At 42.9% G+C, this 17,858-nt stretch overlaps 1 protein-coding gene and 1 pseudogene across 1 annotated transcript in view; one reads left to right on the top strand and one right to left on the bottom strand.

Moving 5' to 3' along the window:
- The window catches only part of LOC116078717, a 67,041-nt pseudogene extending 65,582 nt beyond the window's left edge, over nt 1-1,459 (bottom strand).
- Nucleotides 1,460-1,473: 14 nt separating this feature from the next.
- Appbp2 (amyloid beta precursor protein binding protein 2) overlaps nt 1,474-17,858 on the top strand; it is a 43,814-nt gene continuing 27,429 nt past the window's right edge. The window contains exon 1 of the mRNA XM_031351184.1: nt 1,474-1,902. Coding sequence (XP_031207044.1) covers nt 1,765-1,902 — 138 coding nt within the window. The 5' untranslated portion in view covers nt 1,474-1,764. The remainder of the gene's footprint in view (nt 1,903-17,858) is intronic.

The raw sequence follows: 17,858 nt of genomic DNA, 5'->3' as shown, positions 1-17,858 counted from the left end.
TTGGGGAGGAGGACTCGAGAAAGAAAGAAAGATATCCAGATGGCAAAGATTAAACTTGTTCCAAGGAACTCAATATCCCCCACTCAGCAGGAGGTAGTCTAGAGACAATGCTACCCCCTTTCCCCTCTATCCTTTATCTATCCTATCAAGAGTTAGGTAGGGGTTGAAAGGGAAGAAGAAGAGGATTTGAGAAGGGTGGATGAAAAAGGAACCCACAAAGTAGCCAAAGGTCCAGCTATAGTAATGTAAAAGTAACTTTTATTCTCCTGTATGTAATTGTCCTCTCCAAGGCTTACTGCCTCTGTCTGTTAACCTAGACCTAGTCCTGGAAGCTTCTAGCCTCCTTACAATCTTATGTAGGCCTAGAGTGTTTTCAGCCTCTGAGACTTGCTGCTGAATAAGCTTACCCTTCCTAGTTCTTTCTGATCTGTTGGCTGTTCTGGCTCAAAATTCCTCTCCAACAGAGAAACCCTGTCTCGAAAAACAAAACAAAAAAAGAAACAACAACAAAAAAAACCTCCTCTCCATGTTAACTGATTCAAAAACTCGAAAAACAAAACAAAACAAAAAAGAAACAAATAATAAAGAACCTATGGGCGGGGCCGTTTGGAGCTGGGCCTGGAGCAAGTGGGGGTGGGGGTAGGGGTGAGGCTGGAGCAAGAGGGATAAAGGGAAAGGGGTAAAATTGGACGAATGAACATACTAAAAAGTTACAATGTAAATGGTTTTATAATCAAATCCAAGCTTCCCCTCCTTAGTGACAGGATAAGGTGCTTAATAAAACGTAAGTGGGGGGTGGGGTGGGGGGAGGGCTGGGCCTAACAAAGGATTTGTAGGGTTAAGTGAATTCCTTGAATATGTAATTTTTTTTAATATTCAGACTACCGTGCATTTCTTTTCTTTTCTTTTGAGACCCGGGTCTCACTATCACCCTGACAGGCCTGGAACTCACACTGTAGACCAGGCTGGCCTGGAGCTCACAGAAATCCACCTGCCTCTGCCTCTGCCTCTGGAGTGCTGGGATAAAAGTGATGGGCCACCACATCCCTCAATATAGATTTTCTTTGTTTGCGACCGGGTCTCACTCCATTGACCTTGAACTCAAGAGATATCCCTGCCTCTGCCTCTCAAGCGATGCATTCCAAGTTCACCACCACGCCCGGCCCCTACTTATGCACTTTTGTGGGGAAAAAAAAAGATCAGTTCTAAAGTTAGTTGATCTAATAGACCAATTCTTAAAGTTGTAGAGGGCTCTCATCTAAAAACTCACTGAAACGATGCTGTGCTGCTGAGCTACAGCACGCTCCGTAAAATACCGTCCCAACTAACGCCTCCCAGTGCCTCGCCCTTTGGGAACTAGCACCCTGAGCCCCTTCAGGCGGTCCGGACCGGCTCTTTCTCTGCAAGTTTTCCGCCTGCCGCATTCCTTCCCGGGCGCGTCGGCGCGCGTTGACGTCATGACGCCACACGCGCAGCCCCGCCCATGCAGAGCTGGGCGCCTGGACGGAACTGAGCTCGCTCTCCTGTTGGGAATGTGAGGACCTCGGTTCGGTCGTGCTCTGCGTTCGTCCAGCTCTTCCGCGTCCGCCGCCGCCGCCTGCACCGTCTGCCCTCGGGCCGCGCGCGCACGCGGAGGCCGGGCAGCCGGGTCCGAGAGGCGCGCGCCCGCGTGGTCGCCGCCCCTCGGAAGCCTCCGGAGCCGCACACGGGTTCGCTACGGAGGGAGGCGGAGGCCTGCGGGAGGAGGAGGAGGAGCGAGGGAAGATGGCGGCCGTGGAGCTCGAGTGGATCCCGGAGACGCTCTACAACACCGCCATCTCCGCTGTCGTGGACAACTACATCCGCTCGCGCCGCGACATCCGCTCCTTGCCGGAGAATATCCAGTTCGACGTTTACTACAAGGTATAGCCGATCTGCTCGATCGGACCCCGCCGCCGCTCCCGGGCCGCACCCCCTTCCACGTCCACGGCCCGTAGCTCACGAGGCAGGGTCCGCTGCGGTGGCGGCTTTCCGATACTTCGCCACCCCCGCGTCTGCCTCTGGGTCTGTGCGGACCGGGGGGGTTCTGGTGCGAGTGCTACCCGCCATCCCCTTAGGAGCCCCAGGGTAGGCCTGCGGGGAATGCCTAGCCCAGGCGGGTCCCACCCGGTCCTCTTGTCGCTGGGGTATTTTCTGCCCAGTCCTCTCTAGTGTTTGTATCAGCTGGACTCTTTTTGTTCTGCTCCACCCCCAATTCTCCCTACTTTGTCATCTCGTCGGTCCTCTTTACCCGAGTAACTGCTTTCTTTTTCCTCCCTTCGCTGGTCCGAGTTCCGTCCCTTTTCCTTTCTCTCAATACGAAGTGATTTTGTTAGGGATTATTGAAAATGGTCTGTGGGCTTCATTTGCATATCCTTGAAAGCTTTTTGTATGGTTTCGGGTTTTGTTTTGGTTTTTCGGTTTACACTTTGGATTGAATTGGGAATTTTACTAATAGATTAGTAATAGACTGGAGCTTTAGAAAGGACGCAGTGAAATTCCCTGAAAGCAAGAAGTAGCAATCTGAATTATACCCATGTGTATGAAAAGTGCGATTTTGCAGCATTCTTGAGTCGCTCCCCCTCAAAAATCTGAACAGAAAGTCCCAAGTTGCTTTCCAAGGAGTTTCAAGGGTAAGTGTTCTTAGACATGGACAATTTTTGCAGTGTTTTGCAGAGAGGGAGGAGAACTTTATGGACTTGGAGCCTCCCTTTTCCTCTCCCCCACATTTGAGTGTGAACACTGGCCTTATTCAGTGATCCTTGCTTTGAGTCAGGGAGAACTTCAGTTCCAGTAGCCACTTTTGCAAAATATGACCAGTAGAGGTTTTATTTTATTTTTAGATCTTTAGTATTACTTGATTAGTTAGTTGTCTCCCAACAGTGTAATTTGATATTTAGCAGACTTGAATGTTCTTATATTTGTTTGGTGTTTTAGGGCGTTTGTTTTATTAGAGAGATTGTCTACTTGAGAACATTTTTTTTTTCAGAATTAGCAACTGACATACTGCAGTCTATAAACCCCGCTGCTGCTTTGCACCAACCCTTACTTCACAGGTAAAATCGTTCCCCTCCTAAATATCTGGAGAAGATTCACTTTGACAGCATGTGTTAAAAATTTTCCATTTAGAAGGACACCTCCCTCTATTCCAAATGGTTTTGATACATTGATTACTTCTGTGTGACTAATGTTAATTTTATGCATTTAAGCTACATCAGTCCCAAGGACAAATTAATTTGCTTTTCTCAACCTGGAAAACTGCTGCAGTATGTGCTATTTCTGTCGATTTTATTAAGTCATATGCATTCGTGTACACCTTCTAGAGAAATCCCTGGGAATCTAACCAGTAAAAATACCCCTACTCTCTGAATTCTGTCAAAATACTTTTAGTATCTTTTAGTACCTTCCACTAAAATTAAAGCCTTCCCTTGGAAGGTTATTGCCAGTGAGCGCACTTCTGGTGTGTGTCCTGTCTCTGTGTAGTTCAGAGTTTTCATATTGCTTTTTTGGGAAGATTTTATTTTGTAGTTAGATACTTGATGTGAACCTGGTGCAGGGCTGGGAACTGTTAAATACTCTCATCTGTTACTTTAAGTCTATAACTAAGGTCACCTGTAGAGTATAACCCTGCTAAAACCTTGTTTCCGTTTTTTTTTAAAAATTAAGAATTATTTGTTTTATTTATGAGTACATACTGTAGCTATCTTTGGACACACCAGAAGAGGGCATCAGATCCCATTACATATGGTTGTGAGTCACCATGTGGTTGCTGGGATTTGAACTCAGGACCTCTGGAACTGCTATTAACCACTGAGCCACCTCCATCTCTTCTTTTTCTTTCTTATTTATGCTTTTGCTGTTCTGGAACTGGTGCTGAGATTTAAGGGCCTTAGTAAGCCAGACAAATCTCTTGAGTTGAGGCCAGCCTGGTCTATATATATATATGAGGAGTTCCAAGCTAGTCAGAACTATACAGAGAGACCTTTTCTCTTTTTCTTTTTTTAAAGATTTATTTATTATTATAATTAAGTATACTGTAGTTGTCTTCAGACACACCAGAAGAGGGCATCAGATCTCATTACAGTGGTTGTGAGCCCCCATGTGGTTGCTGGGATTTGAACTCAGGACCTTCTGTAGAGCAGTTGGTGCTCTTACCCGCTGAGCCATCTCCAGCCTGAGAGACCTTTTCTTAAAAAAAATAAAGGCCTAAGCCACTACCATGGCAGCTTCTTATTTTGATACAGTGTTTCATTAAGTTGCCTGGTATGGCCTTGAATTAACTCAGCCCTATCAGACCTTGAAATACTTCAGCCTCCCAAGAGGCTAGGCTTATAGGCATGTACCACCATATCCAGTTTAGGTTTAGGTTGCTTTTTAAAATAGTGTGTTAAGAGCCCTGGTTAAGAGCCCTTGGTGGGAACCCACTGTGGTGTCTTTAATCCTAGCACCTGGACTGGGGAGGCAGTCAGATCTCCATGAGTTCTAGGCCAGTGTGATCTAGACAGCAAGTTCCAGGACAGCCACAATTACACAGAAAAACCCTGTCTCAAAACAAACCAAAAAACCAAACCAAACCAACCAAACAAAAGATTTTACTTAGTATAAGAAATATTAAGCTGGGAAGTGCTGGAGCAAGCCTTTTATCCCAGCACTTGGGAGGCAGAGACGGGTGGATTTCTGAGTTTGAGGCCAGCCTGGTCTACAGAGTGAGTTCCAGGACAGCCAGGGCTATACAGAGAAACCCTGTCTCGAAAGACCAAAAATAATCTTGAAAATGAACCAAGAAAAATTTGAAGCACAGTGGTTTGGAGAAGTGCACTTTAGGATACCTGGGTATATGTTGGTACTTGGTGACACTGGCATAGTAACAGCAGAGTGAGAGGTTGAATATAAGACAGTCCAGAAGAACAATTTGATGAAGTTTCATAACATAATGAAGTTAAGAGACAGTGCTGTATTTCACATCAAATGGAGAAAGATTTTTGAGATGCTTTATTTAGATAACTGGCTGTTTGGTAAGTTAGATCACTCAGATCATGTACCAAAATGAGCTCCATGAGGTTATATTTTTAAATATACATATTAGAATCAACAGAATAAGTTAGCAGGTCAGCATCCTACTAAAATTTATTACTTAAAAAAGTAATTTTGCCGGGTGGTGGTGGCGCATGCTCTTAATCCCAGCACTTGGGAGGCAGAGGCAGGAGGATTTCTGAGTGCCAGGCCAGCCTGGTCTACAGAGTGAGTTCCAGGACAGCCAGAGCTACACAGAGAAACCCTGTCTTGAAAAAAAAAAAGTAATTTTAAAGGTAATTTACAAGTTACAAAAATATTGCATAAAATAAAGGTAATGGTGGTTGCTTTTCTTGCCGACATTCCAATGCCATCTTGGCATGGAGAAGACTTTTCTTTTTCTTTCTTTTTTTTTTTTTAAAGATTTATTTTATTTTATTTTATGCATATGAGCACACTGTAGCTGTACCGATGGCCATGAGCCATCATGTGGCTGCTGGGAATTGGACTCAAGATCTCACTTTGGTCCTGCTTGCTCTGGTGTAATTCACTGTAGCTGTCTTCAGATGCACCAGAGCCACCATGTGGTTGCTGGGATCCGAACTCAGGACCTTCTGAAGATCAGTCAGTGCTCTTACCCGCTGAGCCAGCCCAGAGAAGACTTTTCTAAGTATGAAACCAGAAGTCAGAATATGACCCTGCTTCAAGAGAATGAGGTGCCCAGTGTCCTGAGAAACAACACTCAAGATTGCCCTCTGTGTCTGTCCCATGTGCACAATCAAAATACAACCTGAGAGAAGAAAAGAATATTAATAGAAGCTACTACAGTGTTTGTGGGAATATAAGCTGACATGTCTTTGTTATTACTGTTGTTGTTTTTGTTTTTTTGTTTTTTTGTTTTTTTTTGTTTGAGACAGGGTTTCTCTGTGTAACCCTGGCTGTCCTGGAACTCACTCTGTAGACCAGGCTGGCCTCGAACTCAGAGATCCGCCTGTCTCTGCCTCCCAAGTGCTGGGATTAAAGGCGTGCACCACCACCGCCTGGCCATGTTTTTGGTTTTTTGAGACATGGTTTCACTGTGTAGCCCTGGCTGTCCTGGAACTCAAAACTCTGCTTGCCACTGCCTCCTAAGTGCTGAGGTTAAAGGCATGTGCTACTATGCCTGGCTGGCAACATATCTTTTTTTTTTTTTTTTTGGTTTTTTGAGACAGGGTTTCTCTGTGTAGCCCTGGCTGTCCTGGAACTCACTCTGTAGACCAGGCTGGCCTCGAACTCAGAAATCCGCCTGCCTCTGCCTCCCAAGTGCTGGGATTAAAGGCGTGCACCACCACTGCCCGGCGCAACATATCATTTTTAATGTTTAAAGTTTATACTTGTATGTGTTTCATGTATCCATATATACACCTGAGTATGGAGGCTAGAGAACAACCTGGATATCGTCTTCAAGATCACTACCCATCTCTTGTGGAGACAGTGTCTTATTGGCTAGACTGGCTGACTACAGAGTCTCAGGGATCTTACTGTCTCTGCCTTCAAGTGCTTCATTTATTCAGCAGTGCCGTCCTTAGATGGATGCTAGGATTTAATTCTGATTCTCATGCTTACAAGCAAGCAAGCACTTTATTGATGAAGCTAATTACCCTGCCTCCATTTCCTTCCTCCTTCTGTTCCCCTACCTGCCTTCTCTTCCCATCCTCTGATGTTGTTGATTCATGTTCTCCTATAGCCAAGGCTGCTAGCCCAGTGGTTCTTAACCTGTGTGTTGAGATCCTTTTTCAGTTTCATGTCAGATATCCTCCATATTACACAGTAGCAAAATAATAGTTATGAAGTAGTGTCTTAGTCAGGGTTTCTATTCCTGCACAAACATCATGACCATGAAGCAAGTTGGGGAGGAAAGGGTTTATTTGAGCTTACTTCCACATTGCTGTTTATCACAAAGGAAGTTAGGACTGGAACTCAAGCAGGTCAGAAAGCAGGAGCTGATGCAGAGGCCATGGAGGGATGTTCCTTACTGGCTTGCTTCTCCTGGCTTGCTCAGCCTGCTCTCTTATAGGACCCAAGGCCTCCAGCCCAGGGATGGCACTACCCACAAGGGGCCCTACCCCCTTGATCACTAATTGAGAAAATGCCCCACGGCTGGACCTCATGGAGGCACTTCCCCAACTGAAGCTCCTTTCTGTGATAACTCCAAACTGTGTCAAGTTGACACACAAAACTAGCCAGTACAAGTAGCAACAAAAATAACTGTATGGCCGGGGTCACCACAACATGAGAAACTGTATTAAAGGGTTGTAGCATTAGGAAGGTTGAGAACTGCTGATTTAATCTCTTCCTCCTAAATGTAGGATTGTGTGTATATGCTACCATGCCTGTTTTTTTTTTTGAAAGAACTTTTTTTTTTTTTTTAACATTTATTTGTTTTAGAGAGAGTGAGTGTGTTTGGGCATTTGTCCACAAGCCGGAAGGACAATATACTGGAGTGGTTTCTCTTGAGCACCAGAGATCAAACTCAGGTCAGGTTTGGTTGCAAGTATCTTTACCTGCTGAGCTGTATTGCCTGCCACACTATTCCTTTTTAAATGAAGTGTGCATGCAGGTACACTTGGAGTGCAGAAGCACGCATCCCCTTGAAGTTGGGAGTTAGGTGTGGTTATAAATGAACTTATGTCCTCTGTAAGAACAGTGTGTGCTTCTAACTGCTAAGCCATCTTCAGCTCTTCTCTGCTAGAAGTAGAGTGCTTGCCAACATGTTGAGGTCCTCTCTAGCTAGATCCATAGCACCGTAAAATAAACTTTTCATGTTAAATTAAACATGAACGCAGATAGAGTAGGGTGATTGATAGACCTGCGTGTGTCTTGCACACAGCTCTAAAAGTGACCATTTCTTATATATATGTAAATAAATACATACATACATGTTTATTTATTTATTGTATGCATACACATGTGGAAATCAAAGAAACCTTGCAGGGGTTGGTTCTCTACCTCTACTGTGTGTGTGTTCTGGGGATCAAACTCGGGTCCTCAGCCTTGGCAGCAAGCCTTTGCTCACTGAAACATCTTGTTAGCACAGAGATACCATTTCTTATTATCTAGCATGGTAGCATATGCCCGTACTTCCAACAGTTAGGAGGCTAAGACAGGGTGGGAGTTAAGAAATTAAAGGCCACCGGGTGGTGGTGGTGGCGGCGGCTGCGGTGGTACACGCCTTTAATCCCAGCGCTTGGGAGGCAGAGGCAGGAGGTTTCCTGAGTCTGGTCTACAGAGTGAGTTCCAGGACAGGTAGGACTACTCAAAGAAACCCTGTCTTGAAAAACCAAAAAAAAAAAAAAAAAAAAAAAAAAAAAAAAAGAAAGAAATTAAAGGCCAACCTGGTAGCCTGATATTGTTGTTGTTTAAAGCCATATACTAGTCATTTTTATTATAGAATCTTAATTTCTTACCCATTTTACTTACCCCTTGTATTTGGATGCAAATCTAGGTATTATTTTACCTATGATAGTTTAATAACTAATACTCTAGCATAATGCATGTCTGATTTCAAATTGCTTGTTTCAATCAGGACTTTGAGTCTACTACTTACTGGTGGCAGTTTTTTTGCAGACAGAATCTTGTATAGCTCATGTTGACCTTGAACTTCATATGTGGCTAAGAATGGTCCTGTTTTGGGCTGAAAAGATGGGTCAGCGGTTAAGAGCACTAACTGCTCTTCCAGAGGCCCTGAGTTCAAATCCCAGCAACCACATGGTGGTTCACAACCATCCATAACAAGATCTGATGCCCTCTTCTGGGGTGTCTGAAGACAGCTACAGCCAGATTGAGCGGGGCTGGAGAGAGAAGAAAAAGTGTCTGAAGACAGCTACAGTGTACTTACATATAATAAATAAACCTTTTAAAAAAATGATCCTTCTGCCTCCCACCCAGTGAGATTACAGACATGCACCACTGTACACAGGGCTGCCAGGCACTCTATTGAGCTACATCCCCAGTGGTTCTGGAATATATCTTTTTGTGTGCTTGTGTTGAATGTATGTAACGTGTAATGATATGTAACGTATGTGCACTTGCACACATGTGTACACCAAGATTAGAGAAGACACTGGGGGGGTCCTACTTTATCACTGTGCCTTATTATCTTGAGAATTTGTCACTAGATCTGGAGCTAGGCTATTAGCCAGCAAGCTCCAGTGGCACAACTGTCTACTTTCCCACAGTGATGGTGTTATACTCACATGTGGCCATGCCGAGACTTACATTGGTGATGAGGATCTGAATTTAGGTCCTCTTGCTTGGGCAGCAGGTACTCTTATCCACTGAACAGTCTCCTCAGACCAGATATAGCTCTTAAGTTTTTTAACACTAAGTTCATTTTCCTTTTCATTTCTTTTTTCTTTTTTAGAAATGGGTTTTTTTGTTCTGTGAACAGAATTTTATGTATTTTGGAGTTTTTTTTTTTTTTTAAGATTTATTTATTTATTATATGTAAGTACACTGTAGTTATCTTCAGACACACCAGAAGAGGGCATCAGATCTCATTACAGATGGTTGTGAGCCACCATGTGGTTGCTGGGATTTGAACTCAGGACCTCTGGAAGAACAGTCAGTGCTCTTGCCTCTGCCTCGTGCATGCTTGGTTTAAAGATGTGTGCCACCATGCCCTGTTCCATCTTGGGATTTGAGAATAGGTCCCTCATAGCCATGTGCACAAGTGCATGGGTATGTGCTTGCCTGAGTGTGTGCTTGTGTAAGTGTATGTATGTGTCAGACCAGCCAGCTAGGGTTTTGAAATTTTGTTTTAAAAAAGGGAAAAAAAAAACTGGGGGAAGTGGGGCTAGCTGGCCAGGAGCTCCAGGACCTTCCCTGTCTCTGCTTCCCTAGTGCTGGGATTATTGGAGAGGCTGCCTTGCCTTGTATAGATGTTGGGCATTGGACTCAGGTTGACATGCTTGCTCTGCAACTGTTTTTGATGACTGAGCAATCTCTCTAGCTCCTTTTTCATTTTTTTGTTTTTGTTTTTGTTTTTTTTTTTCTGTTTTTCTGCGACAGCATCATTAATTCAGAGTGGCCTGGAATTCAGACTCTTCCCACCTTGGCCTCCTGATACCGGAGTTATAGATGTGCACTACCACACTTGGCATGTAGGCCAGGTTTTTGTTTTGTAGCCCCAATTCTCCTGGAACTCACTTTGTAAAACTTCTGTCTCCCAAGTGCTGGGCTTAACCACCACCAGCTCAAGGTTGGTTGGTTTTGTTTTTTGTTTTTTGTTTTTTTTTCTGTTTTTCTTTTGGTTTTTCGAGACAGGGTTTCTCTGTATAGCCCTGGCTCTCCTGGAACTCACTCTGTAGACTAGGCTGGCCTCGAACTCAGAAATCCGCCTGACTCTGCCTCCCAAGTGCTGGGACTAAAGGCATGCACCACCACTGCCTGGCCTGGCTCAAATTTTATCTTAATTTTTGGCAACTGTAGATTTTCTGTGTTCAAAAGCTTCAAACCAGCCAATGCAGTGGTGGTGCACACCTTTAATCCCAGTGCTCAGTTGTCAGATCTCTGTGAGTTTGAGGTCAGCCCTACTCTACAGAGTGAGTTTCAGACAGCCAAGGCTACACAGAGAGACCCTGTCTCAGGAGGGGGAAAAAAGGAAACATTTGTCTATAAATTAAGGCTGCCATATTCAGAATTTGTCCTCAAGTTTTCCAATTTTTTTAAAAGAGTTATTTATTTTATATATGTGAGTACACAGTAGCTGTCTTCAGACACACAAAAGAAGGCATCGGGTCACATTATAGATAGTTGTGAGTCACAATGTGGTTGCTGGGAATTGAACTCAGGACCTCTGAAAGAGCAGCCAGTGCTCTTAACTGCTAAGACATCTCTCTAGCCCCTCCATTTTTGTTATATTCTCTATATTCTGTAGTAGAAAAGTGAGGTTGCTGTTCACCAGCTACTAGCACCTTGCTCTAAAAACGTTACTTAGATCACATATGGCAGTTAACACAGAGACCCACAACTGGTTAAGTTGCAGAGAATTAAGGCCGTGGGATGCTTAGCCCCTTCTTTCCAAAGCTCAGGCTTCATTATGGAGTAAGGAACTTTAGCTTGTGAAGGGTCAGATGGAGATGACCACAGTGAGACAGCAGGGCAGCTGCACATGTGAACTTGCAGAATCTGTGACAGCATGCACAAGTCCTGCTTCGATCAAGATTGCATTCCCAAATGGTAGCCACTGGGAAAGAGTCACTCTTTAAGGATGTGGCCCTTGGAGAGCAACTCAAGTCCCAGTGGATGACCTACAATCAAGAGGGTGTGGACAACACAAACTGAATTGTTGTTGTTGTTCTTTTTTGTTTTGTTTTCAGTTTTTTTTTTGAAGAGGGCACAAAGTTGTGTTGGCAAGGAAGGAAGCTGGATCTGAAGGGAACTGGGCGAGGCAGGGTTGAATATGATCAAAATAAACTGTATAATAGTGTCGAAGAATTAGTGAACATTTTTTAAGGTGGCTGGAGAGATGGTTCAGTGGTTAAGAGAATTTACTGTTTTTGCAGAGGACCAAGGTTCAGTTCCCAGCATGCACTTGGTGGCTCAGAACAGCCTGTAACTCCAGTTCCAAAGAATAAGATGCCGCCTTCTAAGCTCCATCCGTGGTTACTGTATGGATGTGATGTACGCACACACACACACACACACACACACACACACACGTATATATTCAGGTCACATACACATAGTCACATAATATAGATAAATATTTTAAAATACTTTTTAAAAAAAGAAAACAATAAAGCCAAGCGCTTAGGAATATTTGAAAGTTCCTGTGAAAAGTTAAGCACATAAGATTCACTGTTAGAGCTTTCTTATAAATGTGTTCATAGCATGGTTGGGACCACATATCTATGTGCAAAAATTGGGGGTTTCCCTAGGATCATATTTACCAACTTCTGAACTGTTTAAAAAAAATAACAGAATCGCCAGGAAGTGGTAACGCACACCTTTAGTCCCAGCACTTGGGAGGCAGAGGCACATGGATTTCTGAGTTTGAGAGGCCAGCCTGGTTTACAGAGTGAGTTCCAGGACAGCCAGGGCTATACAGAGAAACCCTGTCTCGAAAAACCAAAAAAAAAAAAAAAAAAAAAAAAAAAAAAAAAAAAAAAAAAAAGATTGGGAATATAGTAATGACTGAAACCACTTCATAGATTGTAGAATGTTATGGAGTGATGATAGTTAACAAATGCCTTCTCCCATTTATTCTTTGAAATATAAATATACATTTTTTTCACTTATTCTTTTCCCTCCCCACCTCCCTTTTCTCCCAGATCAACTCCTTCTCTGTTCCCCCTTAAAAAAAAAAAGGAAAGAAACAGCAAGCCTGCAGGGATATCCACCATACAAGACAAAATGACTGGGCATCTTAGAGCTGGATGAGGCAACCCAGTAGGAGGAAAAGGGTCCCGAGCACGGGCAAAAGAGGCAGAGACACCCCCATTCCCTTTGTTGGGAGTCCCACAGGAACACCAAGCTACACAGCTAGAGGGTGTATACAGAGGACCTGCCTCAGACTCCTGTTTATTACTTCATTTTCTGTGAGCCCTATGATCCCTGATTAGTTGCTTCAGTGGCTTGTGTTTTCTGAGGGATTCTCCTGGCTCTGCCTAGTGTTTGGCTGAAGGTCCATGCATCTGCTCCCATTATTTGCCTCTCTGAAGACAATACAATCTATGAGTGTAGCAGAGTATCATTAGGAATCATTTTGTTAGCCTTTTTTTTCCTTCCCCTAGTTTTGTTTGGTTCTATCCTGGCAAATGCCTTTTTAGGTTAATGCTTGTCTTGAGCCTGCTTCTGAAGAAAGCACACTGTATCATGGTGAGAATATAATGAATGGAATTTAATTTGAGAACTCTGAAAGAGCTCCATGAGGAAGTAACATGTTAGTAGAGACAACTTTAGTTATAAATTAGCCAAAGAGTTCTGGTGCATGTGCTTAATTTGGGGCAGTGGCATATATAACCCAAAAGTCAGAATTGCAAGAGCTAAGGAGGTAGGAGTGTAGGAGACTAGGCCAAAAGACGGGGAAAAAAAAGGTGAAGGCAGATGACTTTCAGGAGTTGGTGACAGTCAAGATTTTTATTATGTTCTGAATGCATAGGGAGTGCGATTATAAGGAAGATTTAAAATGGGAATGGCATATTAGGGTGGTTTTGTTGTTGCTTTTTTGTGTATATATATAGCCCATATAGCTTCAACTGGATTGGAAGCTGCTGTGTAGACTAGGCTGGCCTCCAGCCTCTATCCTTTCAGGTGCTGGGTCACAGGCATGTGCTAACTTGCCTGCCCAATTTACAGTTTTTGTTGTTGTTCGTTTTTGGTTTTGTTTGTTTTTGAGACAGGGTTTTAATAAGTAGCTCTATTTGGTCTCTAACCCACTGTGCCCACCCCATCACTGTTAGTGTGATTGAAGGGTGACGAGGAGGGTAATGGAGAGACCAGGTCTTCCAGACTGTTACAGTAATGGAAGTAAAAGAAGGTGGTGGTGGAGGTTCTGAGATGCAGATGATCACTGCTGGTATGGAAACCCTTTAATATATTTATATAGTCACAGTACAGATGTATTGTGGATATATTCACTCCTAACCATTATTCCACCCATTCTGTTGCTGTCCCCATAGTGGCTGAACCTCTGAAGGAAATGACACCCTCCTCCTTAGCAGTTCCCTTATTGGGGGGGAGGTGTAGGGAGATACCAGCTTTTTATTAAAATTTTCAAAGTTTTATGTATGCATATATATTCATATAGTTAGACACACAACACTCTCACAAAAGTGAAATTCCTCCCAGTTTGGGAGCAACTCAGTGTTATCTCTGATAACAGTCTGCCCTCCTTTTTGAGTTTTTTTTGTTGTTGTTGTTGTAGTTTGTTTTTACTGTTAAGTGAGTTCCAAACATAAACAGGACAAACAAGTTTCTGTGTGTGCATGCTTGTGTAGTTGTTGCTTTAATTATTTCTATGATTTTTTTTTTTTTTTTTTTTTTTTTTTTTTTTTTTTTTTTTTTTGTTATTTGAGACAGGGTTTCTCTGTATAGCCCTGGCTGTCCTGGAACTCACTCTGTAGACTAGGCTAGCCTCGAACTTAGAACTCAGAAATCAACCTGCCTCGGGCTGGTGAGATGGCTCAGTGGGGAAGAGCACCGACTGTTCTTCTGAAGGTCCTGAGTTCAAATCCCAGCAACCACATGGTGGCTCACAGCCACCCGTAATGAGATCTGGTGTCCTCTTCTGGTGTGTCTGAAGACAGCTACAGTGTACTTACATATAATAAATAAATAAATCTTTTTAAAAAAAAAAGAAATCAACCTGCCTCTACCTCCCAAGTGCTGTGATTAAAGCCGTGTGCCACCACTGCCTGGCTTATTTCTATGATTTTTAAAATAGTTTTTCTTAGACAGTAGTTTTGGACTTGATTCTTTTTTTTGTTTGCTTGTTTCCTTTTCTTTGATACAAGGTTTGGCTATGTAGCCCTATCTGTCCTGGAACTCAATATGTAGACCTCCAACTCACTTGCCTCTGCCTCCAGAGTGTGGGACTAAAGGTGTAAGTCGCACACCCGGTTTGCACTCAATTTCTTTTATATTCTTTACTAAAATTTTCATGTTTTTGTTAGAAATTATATCACATTGATTTGCATGCTTATTTGATGTTGAGACTAAGCTGTCAGTCTGTGGTTGATTTTAAATGGGCTTTGGGCTTGCCGTGCCAGTTCAGAATTCCACGTCTCAGGGAGCCTTACTCTGAGTGGCAGGGAATTAGTATGGTTAAGGTTTCCATGTCTCCAGCCATGCCCCTCAGCTAATGCCTGCTTCTAGCACCTAGCTGTGCTAGTGGCTGACGCCTATCCCCCTCACCTCACCCACATGCACATCCCTATGGCCTATCAACACCTTAGCTGCAGGGCTCAGCTGCTGGGCTGCCGCTTCTTCCAGCTTCTTGGTCAGGCTCCCTGGTTCATCTTTTTAGTGGTTCTCCATGTAACTAATTCTTGTGTATATTACTATATAGTATTTCAGGCTTTTATTTATTTTTTTTGTAGTACTGTAGTGTTATATATTCATGAATATTTTAGGTTTTTTGTTTTTGAGATAAAAGAGTCTTAACTGTAGCCCAGATTGACCCAGAACTTACTGAATAGCTTTGATTAGCCTTGAATTCATGACACTTGTCCTGCCTCAGCTTTTTGAGTGCTGAGATTACAGGTATAAGCTACCACGCCTGATATAGTTTAGAATTTTATGTGATCATTTATCTCCTTGATATTTTTGCCTGGGATATAATGGTTACAAAGTCAGTGTTACTAGGTTGCTTTTAATATTCTGATGTGTTTATATGTTCATATGTATAGGTTGCATGTATCTGCACGAAGTGGAAACTAGAGGTCTCTTTCAAGTGTCTTTTGCTAAGAAACTCTAACCTTGGATTTTTGTTCTTTATTGAGACAGGGTTTCTTCACTGGCCTGGAGCTCACTAAGCAGGTCTGATAGGCTGGCTAGCCTGTGAATCCCAAAGGATCCCAGTCCCCGCCTGTCAGTGCTGGGGTTACAAGCACTTACCCCACCACTCCTGTCTTTCTCAGGGGTTCTGAAGTTAGAGCTCAGGCTCTGGTGCTTGTACTTTACTGTTGAGCTAACTCTCCAGGCCTAGTTTAATTTTCTAACATTTAAAAATTTGGAGCTAGCTCAGTGGGTAAAAACCTTCTGTACAGCCGGGCGGTGGTGGCACACGCCTTTGATCCCAGCACTTGGGAGGCAGAGGCAGGTGGATTTCTGAGTTCGAGGCCAGCCTGGTCTACAGAGTAAGTTCCAGGACAGCCAAGGCTACACAGAGAAGCCCTGTGATTACAGCCTGGGGATTCAAATTTACCTTGAGGCTTGTGTGGCTTTAGCCACAGAGCCATTGGAAAAGGATTTTTGTCTTAGTGGGTTTTTTTGGTGGGTAATGTTGGGGTATCTTGGTTAGTACATTTTTTAGTTCTGCTTTATATTATTTTGCCCATAAAATTGGAATTTGGTTTTAAATTTTCAGCTTTATTTCTCCTTAATTATTCTGTAATGCTTAATTGTCAAGTAAGTATAACTGAATATTGGCACTAGCTCTTATTTTTCTGTAGTACAAAAAGTCATTTCCAAGATTATCAGTTTTCTACTTATGAACCAGTTTTTTTATTTTAAAGACTTATTTATTTGTGAGTATACACTGTTGCTGTCTTCAGACACACCAGAAGAGGGCATCAGATGCCATTACAGATGGTTGTGAGCCACCATGTAGTTGCTAGGAATTGAACTCAGGACCTCTGGAAGAGCAATTGGTGCTCTTAACCTCTGAGCCATCTCTCCAGCCCATGAACCAGGTTTTAATGGTAATTTGAAAGAACATCATCATTCATGAACATCACAGTTCTGCTCCCCTTCCTGAGCATGTGGTCCCTCTCCTCACCAGAGCTTGTTGGGTCTGTAGAAAGGTGTGCACCTGCCAGGCGGTGGTGGCACACGCCTTTAATCCCAGCACTTGGGAGGCAGAGGCAGGTGGATTTCCGAGTTCAAGGCCAGCCTGGTCTACAGAGTGAGTTCCAGGACAGCCAGGGCTACACAGAGAAACCCTGTCTCGAAAAAAAAAAAACAAAAACAAAACAAAACAGAAATGTGTGCACCTGTTTTCACTTTCCTTTCTCATGTTGGAGATGGAACCTAGGGCTTAATCTGGCCTTTTTGTGTGACTGATGATCTTATGCCCAAGAGTATGCTTAATCTGTAGTTTGCTTTCCTGCACAGAGTAAACTGCCTTCCTTTTTTTTTTTTCTTTTTTCAACTAATGCTCTCATCAATTGAGTTAAATATTAAGGAGCTGTAAATACAAAGTGAACTAAGATGACAGAATTCTGTTTTTGTTGTTTTGTTTTTGTTTTTGTATGAGTTGTTTTGACTGCTTATGTGTCTGTGTACCATGTGTTTGTCTGTGCCAAGGAAACCAGAAGGATGAGTTATATCCTATGCCATTGGAGTTACAGACAGTTGAGAGCCACCACGTGGGTGCTAGGAATCAAACAAGCCTGGGTCCCCTGAAGAGCAGCCAGTCTCCTAACTGATGAGCCATCTCTCCAGCCCTTTTTCATATGTGTTTCTCTTTAAAGATGGTATTAATTATTTTTACTGTTTTTACATTTGTGTGAGCCCAGAAGACAGTTGGAGTCAGTTCTCCCGTCCACCCATGGGTCCCTGTGACTGAGTTCCTGTTATCAGGCTTAGTTACAAAGCTCCTTACCCACTAAGCCATCTTGGCAGTCCCTAAATTGTTCTTTTAAAAAACCAGTTCTAACAAGTCAGACTATATGAATCCTGTCATCCTGGATCTATAGATAGATGTACTATATAAAGTTAGTGCTTGTGAAATTTCTGCAGAACTAAAAACTAAGGATTTGAAATGGGCTGAAGGACCCAGTGTTGCATCTTGACAGGCTGTTTTCTAGATTCTGTCCTTGCTGTTAGTGACTTAAAATTATCTAGTTTTGGTTAAAGGAAAAGAGGTTTTTCAAATTATAGACTTACATATACTATTATACTTATACACCACTTCCTGGTACTTTACCATGTTCCAGATGCTTCTGTTTCACAGTAGTAATGCTGAACAATTATGTACAATTGTTAAAGTTTTTATATTTGCGTAAATTTATTCATTATATGTTTCTTTATGGAGCTGGGCAGTAGTTACGCATTGCACATGTCTTTAATCCTGGAATAGGCCCAATTGGTCTAGACTACACACAGAAACCCTGTCGATGATG

The sequence above is a fragment of the Mastomys coucha genome, unplaced genomic scaffold (assembly GCF_008632895.1).
Source record: "Mastomys coucha isolate ucsf_1 unplaced genomic scaffold, UCSF_Mcou_1 pScaffold5, whole genome shotgun sequence".
In the NCBI taxonomy this organism is placed as follows: domain Eukaryota; kingdom Metazoa; phylum Chordata; class Mammalia; order Rodentia; family Muridae; genus Mastomys; species Mastomys coucha.
This window is presented reverse-complemented; position numbering and strand designations above follow the sequence as displayed.